This window comes from Tamandua tetradactyla, chromosome 4 (assembly GCF_023851605.1).
Source record: "Tamandua tetradactyla isolate mTamTet1 chromosome 4, mTamTet1.pri, whole genome shotgun sequence".
NCBI lineage: Eukaryota > Metazoa > Chordata > Mammalia > Pilosa > Myrmecophagidae > Tamandua > Tamandua tetradactyla.
Window position 1 is genome coordinate 19,302,324 of NC_135330.1, and position 21,562 is coordinate 19,323,885.

At 41.2% G+C, this 21,562-nt stretch overlaps 2 protein-coding genes across 2 annotated transcripts in view; one reads left to right on the forward strand and one right to left on the reverse strand.

The window, feature by feature from the left end:
* Positions 1-21,562, forward strand: part of UCK2 (uridine-cytidine kinase 2) — a 149,032-nt gene that overhangs the window by 119,873 nt on the left and 7,597 nt on the right. The gene's annotated exons all lie outside the window — the stretch shown is intronic.
* LOC143680303 (EP300-interacting inhibitor of differentiation 1-like) lies at positions 6,815-8,566 on the reverse strand. The gene has a single exon (XM_077156808.1). It carries the CDS (start codon positions 8,504-8,506, stop codon positions 7,934-7,936), a length of 573 nt encoding a protein of 190 aa, XP_077012923.1. The 5' UTR covers positions 8,507-8,566; the 3' UTR covers positions 6,815-7,933.

Sequence of the window (21,562 nt, forward strand, 5' to 3'; positions counted from 1 at the left end):
GTCCCAATTAAAACAAGTCTATAGAAATGTCCAGTCTAAGGCATCCAGGTAAAGATACCTTGGCTCAAGAAAGACGATGAAGTTCAGGGTTTCTCTCTCAAGTGGAAGGGCACATGACGAACACTGCGTGGTCTGCTAGCTTCCTCTCCAGGCCTCTTGTTTCATGAAGCTCCCGGGAGGCATTTTCCTTCATCTCCAAAAGTTGCTGACTGGTGGACTCTCTGCTTTGTGGTTCTGTGGTCTGAAGCTTTCTCCAAAATCCTTCCTCTTTTAAAGGATTCCAGGAAACTAATCAAGACACACCTGGAATGGGTGGAGTCATATCTCCCTCTAATCAAAGGTTAATACTGACAATTGGGTGTGTCACATCTCCATGGAGATAATCTAACTAAAGTTTCCAACATAATGTACTGAATAGGAATTAGAAGAAATGGCTGCCTTTACAAAATGGGATTAGGATTAAAACACAGCTTTTCTAGGGTGCATAAATCCTCTCAAATCAGAACAGATGGTAATTGTTTTGCCTATATCATATTATTCTATGCAGTGTGAAATGGGAATAGAAAAATAGGCCTGGTTCAGACTGTTTACATTTAAAAAGACATAGGACTTAATTTGCTGACAGTGAGGAGACATTTAAGCTTTCTTTTGGCATTTGAGTGGCATGATGTAAAGAGTTGTACATTAACAAATCATTAAAAGTGAGAGGGAATGCTCTCCCATCTTGTTCCTCTGAAATGAGATTGAGAAACTGGATAGAAGAAAAGGAGAGATTACAGAGTTTCACATTCCCCATAGTTCTGTGAAAATAATGGGCAATGCCACCATTTCTGAAATCACTAATGATTCCCTGGGCTAGTGGAGTGCAGGGAGGTGTGACAGAAGTTGTTTTTCCCAAATCATTCAGCTGCCAGGTGTCACCATAAGTCTGGTTTAGGGAAAACAAGCACATGGAGATCTGCTTGTATCACAGAATTCCCTCTAGGTGGCCTGAAACATTCTCTAAAATGATGAAACGAAAAATGCAAAGGTAAGAGAAAGCATTGCAAGGTGTTCAGCTGCTTAGCAGTATACATGTCTGTTTGAAATGGTTTTCTTCTAGTGTGTTCAGGAGGAGAAAGCCCTAATCCTTTAGGTGCCTATCTGCCCGGGGGCAGGTGAAGTCTGGGGATGGGAGGGAGTAACATCCACACTGATGAAAACAACAAAAACAGGTCCTTTTAGCCGCAAGTAGTCCTCAGAATAGCAGATGTGCTTATCGGTCTGCAGTTTCCCATTTTCTTCTCTTTGTCAAGAACAGAGAGAACGAAGAGAGAATGCACAGAATTGGGAAGAAGAAAAACCTATATTCTTCCAGTTAGTTTTTTTTTTTCTTTTTTTTTTATTAATTAAAAAAAGAATTAACAAAACAATTAGAAATCATTCCAATCTACATGTACAATCAGTAATTCTTAATAACATCACATAGTTGCATATTCATCATTTCTTAGTACATTTGCATCGATTTAGAAAAAGAAATAAAAAGACAACAGAATAAGAATTAAAACAATAATAGAAAGAAAAAAACAAAAAAAACAAAAACAAAAAACCTATACCTCACATGCAGCTTCATTCAGTGTTTTAACATAATTGCATTACAATTGGGTAGTATTGTGCTGTCCATTTCTGAGTTTTTATATCCAGTCCCGTTGTACAGTCTGTATCCCTTCAGCTCCAATTATCCCTTCTCTTTTTTTTTTTTTTTTTAATTAACGGAAAAAAAGAAATTAACCCAACATTTACAGATCATACCATTCTACATATGCAATCATTAATTCTTAACATCATCACATAGATGCATGATCATCATTTCTTAGTACATTTGCATTGGTTTAGAAGAACTAGCAACATAACCGAAAAAGATATAGAATGTTAATATAGAGAAAAAAATAAAAGTAATAATAGTAAAATCAAAACAAAACAAAACAAAACAAAACAAAAACCTATAGCTCAGATGCAGCTTCATTCAGTGTTTTAACATGATTACTTTACAATTAGGTATTATTGTGCTGTCCATTTTTGAGTTTTTGTATCTAGTCCTGTTGCACAGTCTGTATCCCTTCAGCTTCAATTACCCATTATCTTACCCTGTTTCTAACTCCTGCTGGACTCTGTTACCAGTGACATATTTCAAGTTTATTCTCGAATGTCCGTTCACATCAGTGGGACCATAAGTATTTGTCCTTCAGTTTTTGGCTGAACTCACTCAGCATAATATTCTCTAGGTCCATCCATGTTATTACATGCTTCATAAGTTTATCTTGTCTTAAAGCTGCATAATATTCCATCGTATGTATATACCACAGTTTGTTTAGCCATTCTTCTGTTGATGGACATTTTGGCTGTTTCCATCTCTTTGCAGTTGTAAATAACGCTGCTATAAACATTGGTGTGCAAATATCCGTTTGTGTCTTTGCCCTTATGTCCTTTGAGTAGATACCTAGCAATGGTATTGCTGGGTCGTATGGCAATTCTATATTCAGCTTTTTGAGGAACCGCCAAACTGCCTTCCACTGTGGTTGCACCATTTGACATTCCCACCAACAGTGGATAAGTGTGCCTCTTTCTCCGCATCCTCTCCAGCACTTGTCATTTTCTGTTTTGTTGATAATGGCCATTCTGGTGGGTGTGAGATGATATCTCATTGTGGTTTTGATTTGCATTCCTCTAATGGCCAGGGACATTGAGCATCTCTTCATGTGCCTCTTGGCCATCCGTATTTCCTCTTCTGGTAGGTGTCTGTTCAAGTCTTTTTCCCATTTTGTAATTGGGTTGGCTGTCTTTTTGTTGTTGAGTTGAACAATCTCTTTATAAATTCTGGATACTAGACCTTTATCTGATATGTCATTTCCAAATATTATCTCCCATTGTGTAGGCTGTCTTTCTACTTTCTTGATGAAGTTCTTTGATGCACAAAAGTGTTTAATTTTGAGGAGCTCCCATTTATTTCTTTCTTTCTTCAGTGATCTTGCTTTAGGTTTAAGGTCCATAAAACCGCCTCCAGTTGTAAGATTCATAAGATATCTCCCTACATTTTCCTCTAACTGTTTTATGGTCTTAGACCGGATGTTTAGATCTTTGATCTATTTTGAGTTAACTTTTGTATAAGGTGTGAGATACGGGTCTTCTTTCATTCTTTTCCATATGGATATCCAGTTCTCTAGGCGCCATTTATTGAAGAGACTGTTCTGTCCCAGGTGAGTTGGCTTGACTGCCTTATCAAAGATCAAATGTCCATAAATGAGAGGGTCTATATCTGAGCACGCTATTCGATTCCATTGGTCGATATATCTGTCTTTATGCCAATACCATGCTGTTTTGACCACTGTGGCTTCATAATATGCCTTAAAGTCCGGCATCGCGAGACCTCCAGCTTCGTTTTTTTTCCTCAAGATGTTTTTAGCAATTCGGGGCACCCTGCTCTTCCAGATAAATTTGCTTATTGGTTTTTCTAATTCTGAAAAATAAGTTGTTGGGATTTAGATTGGTATTGCATTGAATCTGTAGATCAGTTTAGGTAGAATTGACATCTTAATTATATTTAGTCTTCCAATCCATAAACACGGTATGCCCTTCCATCTATTTAGGTCTTCTGTGATTTCTTTTAGCAGTTTTTTGTAGTTTTCTTTATATAGGTTTTTTGTCTCTTTGGTTAAATTTATTCCTAGGTATTTTATTCTTTTAGTTGCGATTGTAAATGGGATTCGTTTCTTGATTTCCCCCTCAGCTTGTTCATTACTAGTGTATAGAAAAGCTACAAATTTTTGAATGTTGATCTTGTAACCTGCTACTTTGCTGTACTCATTTATTAGCTCTAGTAATTTTGTTGTGGATTTTTCTGGGTTTTCTACGTATAGTAGCATATCATCTGCAAACAGTGGTAGTTTTACTTCTTCCTTTCCAATTTTGATCCCTTGTATTTCTTTTTCTTGTCTAATTGCTTTGGCTAGAACTTCCAACACAATGTTGAATAATAGTGGTGATAGTGGACATCCTTGTCTTGTTTCTGATCTTAGGGGGAAAGTGTTCAATTTTTCCCCATTGAGGATGATATTAGCTGTGGGTTTTTCATATATTCCCTCTATCATTTTAAGGAAGTTCCCTTGTATTCCTATCTTTTGAAGTGTTTTCAACAGGAAAGGATGTTGAATCTTGTCAAATGCCTTCTCTGCATCAATTGAGATGATCATGTGATTTTTCTGCTTTGATTTGTTGATGTGGTGTATTACATTAATTGATTTTCTTATGTTGAACCATCCTTGCATACCTGGGATGAATCCTACTTGGTCATGGTGTATAATTCTTTTAATGTGTTGTTGGATACGATTTGCTAGAATTTTATTGAGGATTTTTGCATTTATATTCATTAGAGAGATTGGTCTGTAGTTTTCTTTTTTTGTAATATCTTTGCCTGGTTTTGGTATGAGGGTGATGTTGGCTTCATAGAATGAATTAGGTAGTTTTCCCTCCACTTCGATTTTTTTGAAGAGTTTGAGGAGAGTTGGTACTAATTCTTTCTGGAATGTTTGATAGAATTCACATGTGAAGCCGTCTGGTCCTGGACTTTTCTTTTTAGGGAGCTTTTGAATGACTAATTCAATCTCTTTACTTGTGATTGGTTTGTTGAGGTCATCTATTTCTTCTTGAGTCAAAGTTGGTTGTTCATGTCTTTCCAGGAACCCGTCCATTTCATCTAAATTGTTGTATTTATTAGCGTAAAGTTGTTCATAGTATCCTGTTATTATCTCCTTTATTTCTGTGAGGTCAGTAGTTATTTCTCCTCTTCCATTTCTGATCTTATTTATTTGCATCCTCTCTCTTCTTCTTTTTGTCTTGCTAAGGGCCCATCAATCTTATTGATTTTCTCATAGAACCAACTTCTGGTTTTATTGATTTTCTCTATTGTTTTCATGTTTTCAATTTCATTTATTTCTGCTCTAATATTTGTTATTTCTTTCCTTTTGCTTGCTTTGGGATTAGTTTGCTGTTCTTTCTCCAGTTCTTCCAAGTGAACAGTTAATTCCTGCATTTTTGCCTTTTCTTCTTTTCTGATAAAGGCATTTAGGGCAATAAATTTCCCTCTTAGCACTGCCTTTGCTGCGTCCCATAAGTTTTGATATGTTGTGTCTTCATTTTCATTCGCCCCGAGGTATTTGCTAATTTCTCTTGCAATTTCTTCTTTGACCCACTTGTTGTTTAAGAGTGTGTTGTTGAGCCTCCATGTATTTGTGAATTTTCTGGCAGTCCGCCTATTATTGATTTCCAACTTCATTCCTTTATGATCCGAGAAAGTGTTGTGTATGATTTCAATCTTTTTAAATTTGTTAAGACTTGCTTTGTGACCCAGCATATGGTCTATCTTTGAGAATGATCCATGAGCACTTGAGAAAAAGGTGTATCCTGCTGTTGTAGGATGTAATGTCCTATAAATGTCTGTTAAGTCTAGCTCATTTATAGTAATATTCAGATTCTCTATTTCTTTATTGATCCTCTGTCTAGATGTTCTGTCCATTGATGAGAGTGGTGAATTGAAGTCTCCAACTATTATGGTATATGTGTCTATTTCCCTTTTCAGTGTTTGCAGTGTATTCCTCACGTATTTTGGGGCATTCTGGTTCAGTGCGTAAATATTTATGATTGTTATGTCTTCTTGTTTAATTGTTCCTTTTATTAGTAGATAGTGTCCTTCTTTGTCTCTTTTAACTGTTTTACATTTGAAGTCTAATTTGTTGGATATTCGTATAGCCACTCCTGGTGTTTTCTGGTTGTTATTTGCATGAAATATCTTTTCCCAACCTTTCACTTTCAACCTATGTTTATCTTTGGGTCTAAGATGTGTTTCCTGTAGACAGCATATAGAAGGATCCTGTTTTTTAATCCATTCTGCCAGTCTATGTCTTTTGATTGGGGAATTCAGTCCATTAACATTTAGAGTTATTACTGTTTGGATAATATTTTCCTCTACCATTTTGCCTTTTGTATTATATATATCATATCTGACTTTCCTTCTTTCTACCCTCTTCTCCATACCTCTCTCTTCTGTCTTTTTGTATCTGACTCTAGTGCTCCCTTTAGTATTTCTTGCAGAGCTGGTCTCTTGGTCACAAATTCTCTCAGTGACTTTTTGTCTGAGAATGTTTTAATTTCTCCCTCATTTTTGAAGGACAATTTTGCTGGATATAGGAGTCTTGGTTGGCAGTTTTTCTCTTTTAGTAACTTAAATATATCATCCCACTGTCTTCTAGCTTCCATGGTTTCTGCTGAGAAATCTACACATAGTCTTATTGGGTTTCCCTTGTATGTGATGGATTGCTTCTCTCTCGCTGCTTTCAAGATCCTCTCTTTCTCTTTGACCTCTGACATTCTAACTAGTAAGTGTCTTGGGGAACGCCTATTTGGGTCTAATCTCTTTGGGGTGCACTGCACTTCTTGGGTCTGTAATTTTAGGTTTTTCATAAGAGTTGGGAAATTTTCAGTGATAATTTCTTCCATTAGTTTTTCTCCTCCTTTTCCCTTCTCTTTTCCTTCTGGGACAGCCACAACACGTATATTTGTGTGGTTCACATTGTCCTTGAGTTCCCTGATACCCTGTTCAAATTTTTCCATTCTTTTCCTGATAGTTTCTGTTTCTTTTTGGAATTCAGATGTTCCATCCTCCAAATCACTAATTCTATCTTCTGTCTCTTTAAATCTATCATTGTAGGTATCCATTGTTTTTTCCATCTTTTCTACTTTATCCTTCACTTCCATAATCTCTGTGATTTGTTTTTTTTTTTTTTTGACAGAACAAGAAATTTTATTACCTCGAATGCTGGTGCATAACGAATAACAAGCTTAATTAGAGGAGGAGACTGAGGGAAACATCAAATACTCAAGTGGATTTCTGGGCAGGTTTAAAACATTTAAATGTTGATGGCAAAATTGTTCATAAAGTCTTTTCTTTAGTTCAAGATGTACAGCTTTCCTTTTATTGACAATTTCCATAACATTTCTTATAATATGAAGTTCAACTAATCTTTTGCCTGTCAAGTTAAATGAAAAACAGAGGGAGCAAAACAAAAATTTTCCCTAATATGTAAGGGTGCTAGAAATAAGTTTGTTTTCTTTGTACTTTCACATACATTTTAGTGTTTACATTTGAAACATTATTAAGTGCATCTTAATTTTTAGTTGGTCTTAGTTTCTTTGATGGCCATGACAATGGATTCTCTTGAATTATAGTTCATAGCTTTATAAATGACCAAGATACAAGTATAAACAAAATTTCAGATGCTCTTTGAAATACATTTTAAGATACAGCATATTTGATATCTATTTCTTTTTGGATTTGTTCATCCTGTTTGGAAACTGAAAACTCTATCTTACACCAAATAAGTTAGCCTTTGACAACCATAACTTGAATGGATCACAAAGTTGGAATTTTCAAAGTTTTCTCAATAGGCTTCCAGTCCAGATAACTCAAAGACATCTTGTGTCCTAAGATGGACATTTTGCTTATATTTTTTCTCAAAACACAGTTAACACAGTGGGCTCTTTGTTCACAGTCTGTCTTGGTCATGACTTACTCTTGCAAAACCATTCCTTACTGTGAAGCTGACGGGAAAGATTCCCCCAATGCAGGGAATATAATCTGGGATCAACAACAAAGTCAGAGGCATAGGTGTTACAGGGACATTCTTGAAAAGAGGTTTCAACAGTCCTCAGATCCTTTTTCCTTTTATTCGAACTGTGCAGTCACTGCCCTATTCTCTATTCTGCAAAGCAAAAACAAAAACAGATTTTTTTCTGAAGATCAAGTTTTTCACAGGTACGGAACTATCTGGAATGAACCCCAAAGGCAGTGGAATGTTGGGTCTCTCCTCGAGTAGTTTCCTCCTCTTCTAACAGCTTTTAACTACTCTCTGTCGATAATCTCATCACAGCCGAGTTCTTCGGTCAGACGATTGACCACTATCAGGGAAAAGAGCTCTTCGATGAAAGCCAACTGATCAAACGGGGTCTTCTCATAATGCATCTGAAACCCTCCATCTAGGGCTCCTTCTCTTGCTCTGGATGTTCTCAGAAACATCTTGTTGGCTTCTTCGAGGGCCGCTGACACTCTGTAGCCTGCACCACTCAGCTGCTCCTCTTCTGGATAGTCGTAATCGTCCTCCCAGTCGTCAAATTCCTCACCCTCATCCTCGCTCTCGAAGTCTGGGGCCGCGAGCTGGCCTGGCTGGTCCCCAGCGTTGGGACCGTTCGCAAGGCCCCATTTCCCCTCACGCTCCGCCATTGGCTGGGCCTCCTCCTCCATTGGGCCTTCCTCCTCGAGCTGTGGCGGGGCCCCGTCGCGGGAGGGACTCGGGGATGGCTCCCGGCTCCCGCTGCCTACCTCCATCTGCGGAAGTTCATTCTCACCAGGCATCACATCCATCTGCAGGTCACTGCTCTCTTCATACAGCTCGGATAGTACAGACATTTCCGACATCTTAAAAGCTGCTCAAAAGCTACCAAAGCGTTTTCAGCTCGCTGGGAGATACGCGGCGAAGCAATAGTCTCTGTGATTTGTTTTTTCAGTTTCTTCTTCTTGATCAGCCCATGTCTTCTTCATATCCTCCCTCAATTTATCGATTTCGTTTTTGAAGAGGTTTTCCATTTCTGTTCGTATATTCAGCATTAGTTGTTTCAGCTACTGTATCTCATTTGAACTATTGGTTTGTTCCTTTGACTGGGCCAGATTTTCAATTTTCTGAGCGTGATCCGTTATCTTCTGCTGGCGTCTGGGCATTTAGTCAGATTTCCCTGGGTGTTGGACCCCACAGGTTGAAAGATTTTTCTGTGAAATCTCTGGGTTCTGTTTTTCTTATCCTGCCCTGTAGGTGGCGCTCGTGGCACACGTTTGTCTATGGGTTCCACCAGTGAAAGTTTCTGTGGGTCCTTTAACTTTGGAAAACTCTCGCCGTAGGGGAGGTTCGGCAGCCGAAGCATCTTGGAAGAGTGCCAGCCGGCCTGGGGGTCCGAACGCGGGGAGGGTCGCCGGCCGCCGCAGCACGGGAAAGCGCCCGACCGAATTTCCTGTTGGCCCGGGGCTCCAAGCGTGGCTGGAGGGCACCAGCTCTCGCAACCCGGAAGAGTGCACTGTTCCCAGCCGGACCGGGGAGTCACGTGTTTGGAAGGGACCCCCCGGTCACCATTCTCCGCAGTCTGGGGATTTCCGACCCAACTCTCTCAGTTGGTCCGGGGGGCCTCGCGTGGTGGGGGCGCCAGCCGCCGCGGCCCACGGGGACCGTCTGCCCAATTCTGCCAGCTGGCCTGGGAAGGAGGAAGGGAGGGACTCCGGCCGCTTGCCGTCCCGCCTGGGAAAGCCCGTGCCCCTCGGCGATCTCACCAGAGCTGGTTCTCCCAGACAGTCAGCTGTTCCAGGATGGGGTACGCCGTACCTTTGATCTCCGTTGTGGCTCCGGGAGCTGCTCTGTATTGTCTCCACTCCCCCAGTAGCTGTTCTGGAGGAGGAAAGGTGAAGGTCGCAAGGCTGTCGAGGCCGGTGGTGGAGGAGCCAGTGAAGGCGGAAGAGGGCACGGTGGTGGTTGGAGAGCCGCCGGAGCAGGAAGGGGTAGAGGGGAGAGGAGGGCAGGCGGGCTGGCTGCTGCGGGGCGTGGGCGCCGTGCGCTGGGCTGGCGGACAAAGAGGGGAGAGGAGGGCGGGCGGGCTGGCTGCTGCGGGGCGTGGGTGCCACGTGCTGGGCTGGTGGACAAAGAGGGGAGAGGAGGGCGGGCGGGCTGGCTGCTGCCGGTTTTTACAAAAACTTTTTAATTACAAAAAAATGGAAACATACAGACTAAACAGATGTAACAGCATCAAAAATGGCAGAGTAGGGTACTCCAAACTCCATCTCTCCACTAAAGTAATGATTAAAAAAGGTTAGAACAACTTTTTGGGAACTCCGGAATCTAATAAAAAGTTTTACAGCAATCAGGGAAATACTTAGAAGATGCTGAATTTTGGTGAGAACTCTGTGGCAATTTAATTTACCTGCTTACCATCCTCTGCTCTTCAACTCAGTGGTGGCTGTGAAGACAAAAATACACATTCCTGGTGCAGCTTGCCAGTACTACAGGGAGCAATATGGACCTTATTTTCAAAGAACTGTGACTTGTGTTTTGATGTGGCTGGTGGCTCCCTGAAGTGTAGTTCAAGAGTTTGCCTTTGTTCCATCTGCCTTGGAGCTTTCTCATGGCCTCAGTGGCTTCTGGATGGTTGCACAGCTGTCTGGAACAAAGGATAATAGTCAGACAAGCAGTGGACAGACTAAAAGGCCTGGGGTGGAAGAGGCTAGGGAAAGAGATACATTGGGGAATAAGGGCTTTGAAAAGCGCCCACATGTACCTGGGACTCTAGAAGGCCATGTGCATGCCTGGGGCTGGATGTATGCTCAGAAAACACCAGAGAAGACTCTAAGAATTCACCTGTATCTGACCTTTAAGCTCCATACAAGTATGCGGCAAAGGTGAAAGCAGAATTGTATAAAGCATAAGTAAACATTGAAGGAATGCTCCAACACAGGGAAAATCTTTAAAGATTGGGAGTGTATTGTTTTCTTTTTGCCTTCAGATGCTTAAGGAAATATCTAGCAAATCACTAGCTTACCACCAAGCTAAAAGAACAGAGATTTCAGTGGTCACACATCACAAAGAATACAGTCTTTACTTATACACAGTAAACAGAATAGTATATGTATAAATCATATAGCTTTAGCAATTATTAACATTCTGCCATTCTTGTTTCTTCCATTCCTCTACCTACTCCTTACCCACTCCATTTCATTATTGTATTAGTACAGATCTTTAGGTAAAATTTATGTGCATTGAAATGCATAACACCTAAATTATTCAATTTTGGCAAACTAATATGCTTCTGTAACCCACATTGCTATCATGATATAGAACTTTCTAACCTTCTCAGAAAGTTACCTGGTGAACTTCCCAGTCAATCCCTTAGGATTTTCTTTTCTTTCACATTGCACATGTTCCAATCTCCTGCCTTTCCCACTTTCTCCTACTCTTGGACTGGCATTAACTTTTCCTGGTGGAAATGTGGGAGGCCTCTTTTCACATATTTCCCTGACCAAATCCACTGTTCCGTTTAACAACAAGCATTGCAAATACTCATGAAGGCTTTTGGGGAGAAGGCCAGACATAAGTAGTACCTCTAATAGATGTGGAGGTGCCCATATTATGCCATTGTGGGGTGTGGCTGGTGTTGATGGCAGCAAGAATAACTGCAGCAAGGGGCTTCAGAATGAAGAATATTTGAAGGAATTTTTGGCAGGAGATTTTAGAATGGTTTAATACCTCCAAATTTTTGCATCTTGCCATTTGCTTAGATCACCTTCACTTACCAGATTTCCTGGTATACATTCTTCAAGGCTCAGCTCATCATTCCCTGAACCCCCATATGCATTTCTAGTATGATACCACATTATATTAAAACTGTGAATGTGTTAGTGCCCTGGAATAGACAAACTTTTGAAGTCAGGATCTGGGTCTCATTCATCTTTGTATTTTTATCCCTAGTCCAGTGTTTGTATGTGGCAGGTACATAAGAACTGTTTTAAAAATAGTTCATATTGCAATCATGGCCCTTCACCTTAGCCTTCATTCAACTGGCTATTTAATGGATTAATAATAACACCTTACCCTATCAGACTGTTGATTGTAAAGAAAGGCCATTTGTCTCAAGGGGAACTTGTTAAGAATGTGGGTCTGAAACAGTTTTGGTAGGTTAGGGGTGTTTGCAAAAAGGATAGTTAATTTTGCAGTCTGATACACTCTCCTGAGATGTCAGCTCCTTAAGGAAAGGAACAATTTTATTTACTTTGTGGCGAAGTCCCAGGCATGCCATAAGGTTGATGTTGCTCCATAGCAGGCCAACTGGGAAGCTCCTTGTGGTGCTCCAGAGTGAAGGAAACCTCATAGTTCCATGCCCAATTCCTTCACATATACCATCACTCTCTCCAGGAAACTTGGGATGGCTTTGTGTGTGTATGAGTGTGTGTGTGTCTGCATGCATATGCGCATGTTGTGTGTGTTTGTAAGTCATAAGCTAGCTTTCAGAGCTTGGGACACACTTCTTTCCTTCTCAGCTAGGGACTCACAGCCAAAGATGGGCTTGCTATCTGCTCTGTCCCCTCCAAGCTGATGAAGGATATCATTCAATTTATCAAAAATTAAACTTTCTTCACCTTCTCTTGTTACCTCCTCTGAGAAGTTCCTTCTGGTCTTTCTCTCCCTTCCATTTGGCTTGGAATCGGCTTTGAGGCAAAGCCTGAAGCAGGTTTTGAAGAGACTGACTGAGCAGGGTGAATACAAGGCTGTGCGGAAGTTAGTTTTGATCATTTATGGATAAGAATTGTCAGCCTGGGTTCCCTAAGAAATAGAGCCTGAGGCAAAACCTATGAGTTCATCATATTTTGTAGGGATGCAGGAGTGCAATCCTGGGGAAACAAGAGTAAGGGAAAAGGGGAAACGAGACAAGAAAGGAGAAAAAGCAAATACAAAAATGCATGCTACCAAACTGGGTACCATTTTACCAAAAAGCATGGCTATGCTCAGTCAAATGGGAGGTCTCTGGAGGTCTATGGAATCATTCTGTAGGAGGAGGAAGGGAGAAAAACGGTTCCACTAGTTCTCTTCTATCTTCCTCTCATTGTTCAAAGTTCTCCTTCAAGGGGCCTTAAATCCATTACATTCCCAAGTTGTGTTGCCCGGGAATCTGATCCTATAGCCTTGATGGGGCATACATTCCCTGCATGCCTGCAGTAGAAGTCTTGTGAGCTGGCCAGAGCATGTGCTCAGGGGCTCAGTGGGATCAGTGGGTCTGCAATATGGAAGGTGGGATGCAAGAGACCTGAAGTGTGAAATGTCAGGTGTGAGGTATATTGGCACATTGTGCCTTGAGTCATAGGAAACTGGAAACAGCTGTGACAGTGGAGTTGGCTGGCTGTGCAGGTGCAGCAATATTATGACATGAAGGTAATACTGAAACTCAATAAATCTATCTTCAACCATGACCAAAACCTCATATCTCTGGCCTATAAGCACGTGGTGGTGCTAAATGGATCCTCCTGGAGGATCATCAGTAACACTGAGCAGTAATCCATGGCTGAGCTCATCTCAGATTCAGAGACTGGCTGCTGTACAAGGAAAATGCAATTTAGGAGGCATGCTGTTGGTAGGAGACAGAATGAAGGGGAAACTGAGTCCCTCAGAGAGCAAAGAATTCAGTTTGGTGTCAGCTTCCTGCCTCTTGCTTATGAATTGTGAGCTTCCAGAAGGTAGGGACCATTTTCAGGTCCTGACACACTGAATGCAGAATCTGGCACAGATCAGGAACATTGCAAATAAAGTGAGGAGGGGCAAAGTGACACTACCTAGGAAAAATCACTCTGCATCTTACTATGCAGCATTTGAGCAGTTGACTCGGGTATAAATGGAATACTGCTACAGTGTCCACAGCCGTGAAGGGAGGAGTATCCCATCGCTGATGGTTGCCTGTGTGGAGTTGTGATTTACAGGATTTTATACCCATTTTCAGATGTTTACTCACCATTTACTGTTCTGCTGCTGAGAAATATCTTGTGATAAATAATAAACAGGCAACTCAAAGGGGGATGTGGGAGACATGTCTAAAGGGCCTCGGTGTTGTGTAGAATTCTGCCTGTGGGTTAAGTGGCTCCAAATTTATTTCTTGAAGTCTGTCTTTATTGTGTATATACTGAAATCCCAAGAAAGGCCAACTACATAGTTTGTTGCAAACCCCTGGAAGGCATGGGTTGCTCTCTTGCAGGGAGCTGTTCAGGGAGCTGTCCAGGGTGCTGGAGGGGGATTACGGGAGCCATTGAGCTTTGCTGACTGTCCTCTAACCTTTCATCCTTCTCAGCAAGCTTTGATCAGGAGGAAACAGGAAGTCTCCCTAAGGGCAAATTTACCCGTAATTCCAGGGCAGTGAAGTACCACATTCCTCAGTGCCCAGCTCTTTGGCTGAAATATGAATTGAGACAACATGTTGGCCCTTCTGGTACAGCAACAGATTTTTCATGCAATGACAGAGAACGTTCTCCTAGGAACCATCCTTTGAAGGCACAAAGCTGGCAGCAGGTGCCACCACCCTGTGGATTCAGAGCCTTTGACTGGCATCCTTTTGGCCTTTCTTCAGATATTCCTCCTTTCCCTACCCCTTTTTCTTTCCTTCTCTTCGTGTCCTCTAAGCTCCTCATTTCTCTCTCCATGCTAGAGGGCTGAAATGGAAGAAAAACCAGGGTGCAGAGGCTGCTTTCAGGTGAGCATTGTGTTATTTAGGATGGGAGGAAAGAAAATTTCCAAAGAAAAGTGAAAAATCTCTGAAATCACTGGCAACTAGGAAGAGGCCAGTTTGGTCTCACCAACTTTGGATTCAGGCAGATGTAAGGTAACTGGTGAACTGCCTGTTGCCCATGACACTGGCAATTTCAAGAGTAGTGGGGAAAATACAAGAGAGATATAAGCCCACTCTATCTTAAAGCAGTGATAGTTCTTACATATCCCTTCTTTGATTTCAGGGTTTCATTTGAAAATGTGGAGAGATATACTGTATTATGATGTTGGTATTCAAAGTATAAAGAGAAAGTTCCATGGTTGTAATAGGAACTTGATGCTTCTGACAGCAGAATTCCTTGATTCAGAACAATTCTCAGCATCTCTGAATGTGGGGTTGAGTCTTGTCTTGGTCTGAGGAGACCGGTTACATGTTTCCGTCATATCTCAAGGGCCTGGGCTCTTTTTTTGCATCACCCCACACAGAAACCTGCCATTCCTGGGCAAGGTGGGGGCCAGTGTTCTGCTCCTCTTCTGGCATAAAGGAAGTAGCTTGTGGCAGTAGCTTGGAGGAGTCAAGAGAAACTAGAAAGACCCATCCTTCTCATGGTTAAAATATTCTCAACACAATTCAACCAACTACAGATTAAATCTGGGGGAAAAATACTCTTCTTTTAAAATGTAATTCTCTGGAAGGGCTAATCTCACACTTAAATACTGAATTTTCATGCTGAGCAGCTGAGGCTTTGGGCCCTCTTCCTTGTGGGAATGGCCCATGGGATGCAGGGAAGGATGCAGCTGCCACCATATCACCTTCCTCGGCACTAAGACTTGTGATGTACTGGCAAGCTCTAGATCCTACCTTAATCCCAGTGGCCTGCTGAAATGTTCACAGCTCTTGCACCCTGGGAAAGAAGAAGTGCTGACAACCTCTAGCTTTATCGTTTATGTTTTGGCAACATGGGATAAGAATACAGTCTTTGCAATCACGAAGTAACTTCATATCTCAGCTTTCCTGCTAAATAGCTTAGAAAGTTCCTTATCTAGATTTATCAAATGAAATGAAAGATATAACTTCTAAGGTGTTATGTGAGTCAGTGAGGTAGCATATGAGAAGTATCTGGCACATAGTAGGCCAATGCCAAGGGTTGGAGACTCAGCAGGAAAATAAATCATACTCCTCATGAATGATATAATTTTCCTCTTTCCAACTGATACTTCATACTTATATTTCATATCTTATTGAATTGTCCAGAGCTTAGTAAACGAAATGATAAAACCATAATGGAAATGTTGGGCATCTTTGTTTTGGGCCTCTAGTCTTTTACAACCAAAATAGAACCTCTTTGTTGTGTTGAGAAGCAACTTGTTCTAGTTTCACATTTTAAAATGGTTTTTATTTTTAATGCATTTGAATTTTATTAAATGTACTTATTGAAATAATCATATGCTTTAGTTGTATACAACTTGTGAAATGATAAGCTCATCAATTTCTTAGTGTTGAGCTATCCTCTTATCTAAGGGATAAACCCTGCTTCATCATGGGAGATTTTTTTTTTTTTTTTTAACATGGGCAGGCACCGGGAATCAAACCCGGGTCTCTGGCATGGCAAGTGAGAATTCTGCCACTGAGCCACCATTGCACTGCCCCCAATTTTTTTTAATGCAATTTTATTGAGATATATTCACACACCATATAAGCCATCCAAAGTAAACAATCAATGGCTCACAGTATCATCATATAGTTGCACAATCATCAAGACAATTAATTTTCGAACATTTTCATTACTCTAAAAGAAGAAATAAAAATTAAAAAGAAAACCCAAATAACCCATACCCCTTATCCACCACTATTGTTATTATTTTTGTCTTTATTTTATTGCTCACCTACGCATACACTGGATAAAGGTCAGTCACAAGATAAAAGCTATATAGTTACATAATCATTATCAAAGATTAAGTATTACAGTTCAACAATTTCAGATATTTCCTTCTAGCTATTCTAATATCCTAGAAACTAAATAGAAATATCTATATAATCAGTCAGTAATCATAATCATTTGTTAAATCCTAATTTTTTAGTTACATGGGAGATTAATTTTTAAGGTACTAAATTGTATTCACAATTTTTAACATGCTCCCCTGCCTTCTTTCTTTCAGTTCAAACTCTACACACCCAGAACTATCTTTCTAAAGTATAAATCAGATCTTGTCACTCTTCTACTTAAACACTAAATCTAATACTTTCCCATCATGATAAGAATAAAATAAAACTCCTTACCCCGACCTGTAAGACCCTTTATTATCTAGCTCATACCTTTCTTTATCTTCCTACTTCCCCTTGTTCCCTACAACCAGACATGTTGGCTTTGGACCTGAACAGCTTGCTTCTGTCATAGGATAATGGTCTTTCCCAGATCTTTTCTGAGCTACCTCTTTTTCGTCATTCACAATCCAGCTCAAATGTCACCTCTTAGAGTTGCTTCTCCTGGGCTTTTTAGTTAGGTAGCTTCCCAATACTTCTATTCAACATCGTCCTATTTTATTTTCTCCTTAGAATGTATCAGTATCTGAAATTATCTTATTAAATTTCTTTGTGTGTGTGCTGACTGTCTGTCTCTTCCCACTATAATGTATGTGCTTTGAGGGTGTGGATTTCTGGTTCTGCTGTTCACTGCTTCTAAGAACGGTGACTACTGCATAATGAGTGTTCAATAAATATGCTCATAAATGAGACTGGCCTGTTATTTTCTTTACCTTTTCATTTTTGGTCCTTCGTTCAGTTTTATAATAACTTCAAAGCCTTAGTTGGATATTTTCCCACCTTTTTCTGTATATGGGATCAGCTTACATAGCTTTGGACCCTCAGAGTGGAAAGGGACCGTACAGACTTTTTAGCTCCCCAGTTTATTCAGCATAGAAAGCCCCTGGCACATTCCCGCACATGTCCAGATCTGCCAACCTTTCCTGAAGCCAGTATGAGTGTGGAGTTGCTCCACTTCCAGTCTTACCCCTAAGATCTTATCTTTACTTTTCAGTGGGGGGCGGGGGAGGGAGGTAATTGCAATGGGAAGGCGCAAGGTGAGCCATGGAGCCGCCCGTCAAATACTAGGGGAAGATGCCTGACCTGAGTGATTTCTTTCTATTGTAAATCTCTCTGAGCCCTGGAAGGAAACAGTAGCCCTGGTTCATCGTAGCTGTCCCTCCCAGCATCTTACTGGCTTTGACCAGAGTACTATCTTAGCTATGTGAGGGTTCCTGCTCTAACATGTGGGTATGAATTTTCCCTTTCTCTTCTTCTTCCTTTCCTGTCTTTATCATTTCTTTCTTATAAGAAATATCTCAAAAACATTTTGTTATTTATTCATAGCCCTATAGGGTCCTTGAGGCATCAGAAAGGAAGTAAATAAAAAAAAAAATCACCTAGGTAACTATCCACCTCTGGGAAGGCACCTCCCATTTGGTAATGTAAATATTCTTGACATCTCTGCTTTTACTTTTTGTTTTATTCTCTAGATTATGAGCCCCTGGGTATGAGGGGTGAGGTCTTATTTGTCTTTATATGCTCAGGCCCATTTTACTGTCTGTTCTAGAGCAGGGGGTGGATTCATAATGGTTAAAGGGCTACACCTAGTGGGATCCCCAGTGACATCATGGCACCCCAGAAAGAGCACAGGCTTCTGAGTCAGGCTGGCTAAGGTTTGAACACGGAAGCTGCGGAGAACAGCCGGTGTGATTTTTAGACATGTTGCTTTAGCATTTTCTGAGCTTTAGTTTTTAAATGTAAAATGGAGATCATAAAACCCATGCCTCACAGGCTTGTAATCAAGATTAACCACAATAAGGTTTGTAAAAGGGCCTGTGCTTAGTAGGGGCTCATGACCAGCAGCCACTAATATTAATATATATCTTGTCCTCCCAGACCTCCACGCAGGGTTCAGTTTATTTATCCTGGCTAATTACCTCGGCAAGGAGGCCTCCCTGCCCCCTCATCAGGCCTAATTACCCCAGTGAAGTCATCCACAGGGAGCTTGGCTGCCATCTGCTCTGAGGCGTCCCGGGTGGGGCCTCTCCCCGTCTCTCCTGGAGTCCAGGAGCAGATGCAGGAGGCTGAGCAGGCACGGCTTCCGGAGCAACTGATTAGCAGCTGAATTTCTGAAATCATTGCTAACAGCTCAACTCAGAAAGCTGGAGGAGCTGTATACTTCCCCACGGCCTACCAGGGCTCTGCAGTTGTGGAACAAACTACAAATATGTAGATGGGGAACCTCTTCCCATCACTGAAAAAAATCACTGGCGTCTCGAGAGGTTATCCTGGAGGTTATTCTTACGCATTAAGTAGATATCACCTTGTTGTTCAAGATGTAGTGGAGAGGCTGGAGGAAATTGCCTGAAAATGTAGAGCTGTGTTCCAGTAGCCATGTTTCTTGATGATGATTGAACAATGATACAGCTTTCACAATGAGACTCTGTGAATGTGAAAACCTTATGTCTGATGCTCCTTTTAGCTACTATATCAACAGAAGAGTAGAACATATGGAATAAAAATAAATAATAGGGGGAACAAATGTTAAAATAAATTCAGTTTGAAATAGTGGTAAATGAAAGCGAGAGGTAAGGGGTATGGTATGTATAGTCTTTTTTTTCTCTATTATCATTATATTTCTTTTTCTGTTGTCTTTTTATTTCTTTTTCTAAATTGATGCAAATGTACTAAGAAATGATGAATATGCAACTATGTGATGATATTAAGAATTACTGATTGTATATATAGAATGGAATGATATCTAAATGTTTTGTTTGTTAATTTATTAATAAAAAAAGTTTAAAAAAAGTCACTGACATCTTCTGTCGATGGTGGTAACATGGGAAAGAGGATTGCTGTGTCGATGTGTGAACTTGTGTAGAATTAGGCTCCCCCTGGGGTTGAGGGGAGAGGGTGGCAGGGATAGGGGTGCAGGTGGGCCCTAGCGCAATTGTCTTTGGGGCTTTTCAACCTCCGTCTCCAGGAGATGGGCGAAGTAGAAAGAGTAGTGAACAGGGAGTTAGATGGCTTTGTCTTGGGAACCAGCATTCCTGTTAGTGGGTCTGGGATCCTGGATAAGTCATTTGGAGTGTGTGTGTGTGAGGGAGATGACATGTGTGTGAGGGAGAACAAGAGAGTCAGGGCTGGGGGGCTATGGCTAGAGGGAGGAGACCTTGCCCCTAGACCCTCCATGGCCACTGTTAGGGCACGTGTGTGTCCATGTGTGGCTTGACTGAGCCTATATTACAACAACAGCGACTGCTACTTATTGAATGCCTGTTTTGTACTGAGCATTGCCCATAATCTTCAGGAAACCTCTGCAAGGTGTGTGCTGCAATACTCATCACTTACAGTTTTAGCTGCTCTAAAGCAACATGGAGGTCTGTGGTGGGCAGTGGTCTGCAGTTTTGTGGAGTTTGTGCCCTGCTCCGTAGGAGGGAATTACTTGGCTAGTGAGGAAGGCTTATTGACTTAATGTCTGCACCTTAACCCATTAGAAGTCGTATCTTGTCAAGGGGTAACAGCTTCGTTTCTTGGTGACAAAATGGCTTTGAAAAGAAAGTCAACAACTAGTGTTGAGGCTGTAGTTGAAAAGAAAAGGAAGGGAAATAATTTAAAGCCACTGACATTCGCAGTGGCTCAGATTCATAATGGGACTGAGAGAGCTCACCATATTTTCTACTTAGAAATAAGACAAAATGACTCACAGAAACTGCTTTAGGAGTGTTCTAGCCTGAAAAATGATGGTCACTGACTACCATGTCTAAGATACTCAGAGTCTGGGTTGCATGGAGCATGGATCATGAAGACCAATGAGAAACAAATCCCTGTTCCTCAAGGAGTTCAAAGTCTAGTGGAGGAGACAGACAAATAAATGATCAAATGTTTGAGGAAGTTCTGTAAGATAAATATCCATGAATGCGATACTTGAAGGGCTATTGGAATTCACAGTAGGATTCATTTCTAACTCAGGTGATCCTGGAAGAAGGAGTTACTAAGCTGGATCTTATAAGGCTAATAGGATTTGGATGAAGAGGGTGATTCAGGCAAAGGGATAGCATGAGAAAAGACATGTTACTTCCGTTCACATTTTTTATAGCCAGGACAAGTCAAGTGGTCATAGGGGAGGAAAGCACAATCCCATCATGGGCCTGGAATATTGGTGAAGAGAACCACTGACAACCATAATTAGAGAGGATATAGGGAGCACTTGTAAGGTATTGTATAGGAGAGCTTCCTGGTTTTTTGCTTCACATGCCCATTATTGTCCATATGAAATGGCACTGAGATGGTCTGCTATATATTGATCTTCCAGACATCAATTCTTAATCATCTTTCTTCCTCAGTGATCCACAGATTGGATGCTTAAGCAGAATTTGTTAGATGGATAAATGAATTTACTTTTGAAGGTTGAATGGGAGAGAGGGGAGACAGGAGCCTGAGGAGGTAAATTATTGCATTTTTCCCAGTTAACTTTGAAGAAAGACACTCTCCTTAGAATTGTCTCTGCTTTTTTATTGGAAAACATTTCGTCATCCCTAGTGTACATGACTATCGGGTTAATAATTAGAAATGAAGCAAAATGCTTTTTTCCTGGAAGCAGAAGAGAGCTATTTACTCCTCCTGTCAGGCTCTTCCCCAAGGGGCCAAGGCCCAGTTTCCCCATTGTATGAAATGCCTGGGAACTTCTCCAGTCTGGTTTGGGGTGTCTGGAGTGTTGGCCGCTTTGCTGGTCCCTGGTCAGATGGGTACACGTCTGGTAGCTTCTGGCTCCAGAGAGATTGATGTGGGCAGTGCTGGTAGTGACAGCTCAGGAGACTAAAGTGTCTTGAGAAAACTGCATTGCTCCTGACAGCCGCAAGGTTGATTAGATTGTGACTGGATTAGAAGGCTCCGATGCAATTAGCTGCTTTTCTTCCTTCCCCACTCAGGACAGGCAGAAGCTGCCATTTAGGGCCAGATGGAGCAAGGGGTATAAATCCCCTTTCTGTCTTGTGTGGAGAGTAATTTGGTTTCAGTCAACGCGATTGCCCTACTTGGGCTGTTGATGTTGCAGTGTGTGTGACTGTCTGCTTCTCAGCAGCCTGAGCAGCATTCTAATGGCGCCAGCTTGCCTGCAGAGACACTTTGGTTAAAGGCAAAAGCAGTTAGCAATGCGATCTGGGGT

What these genes read in the sequence shown, in the direction of transcription:
- LOC143680303 (XM_077156808.1), bottom strand. Translation starts at nt 8,506, where the DNA reads ATGTCGGAAATGTCTGTACTATCCGAGCTGTATGAAGAGAGCAGTGAC.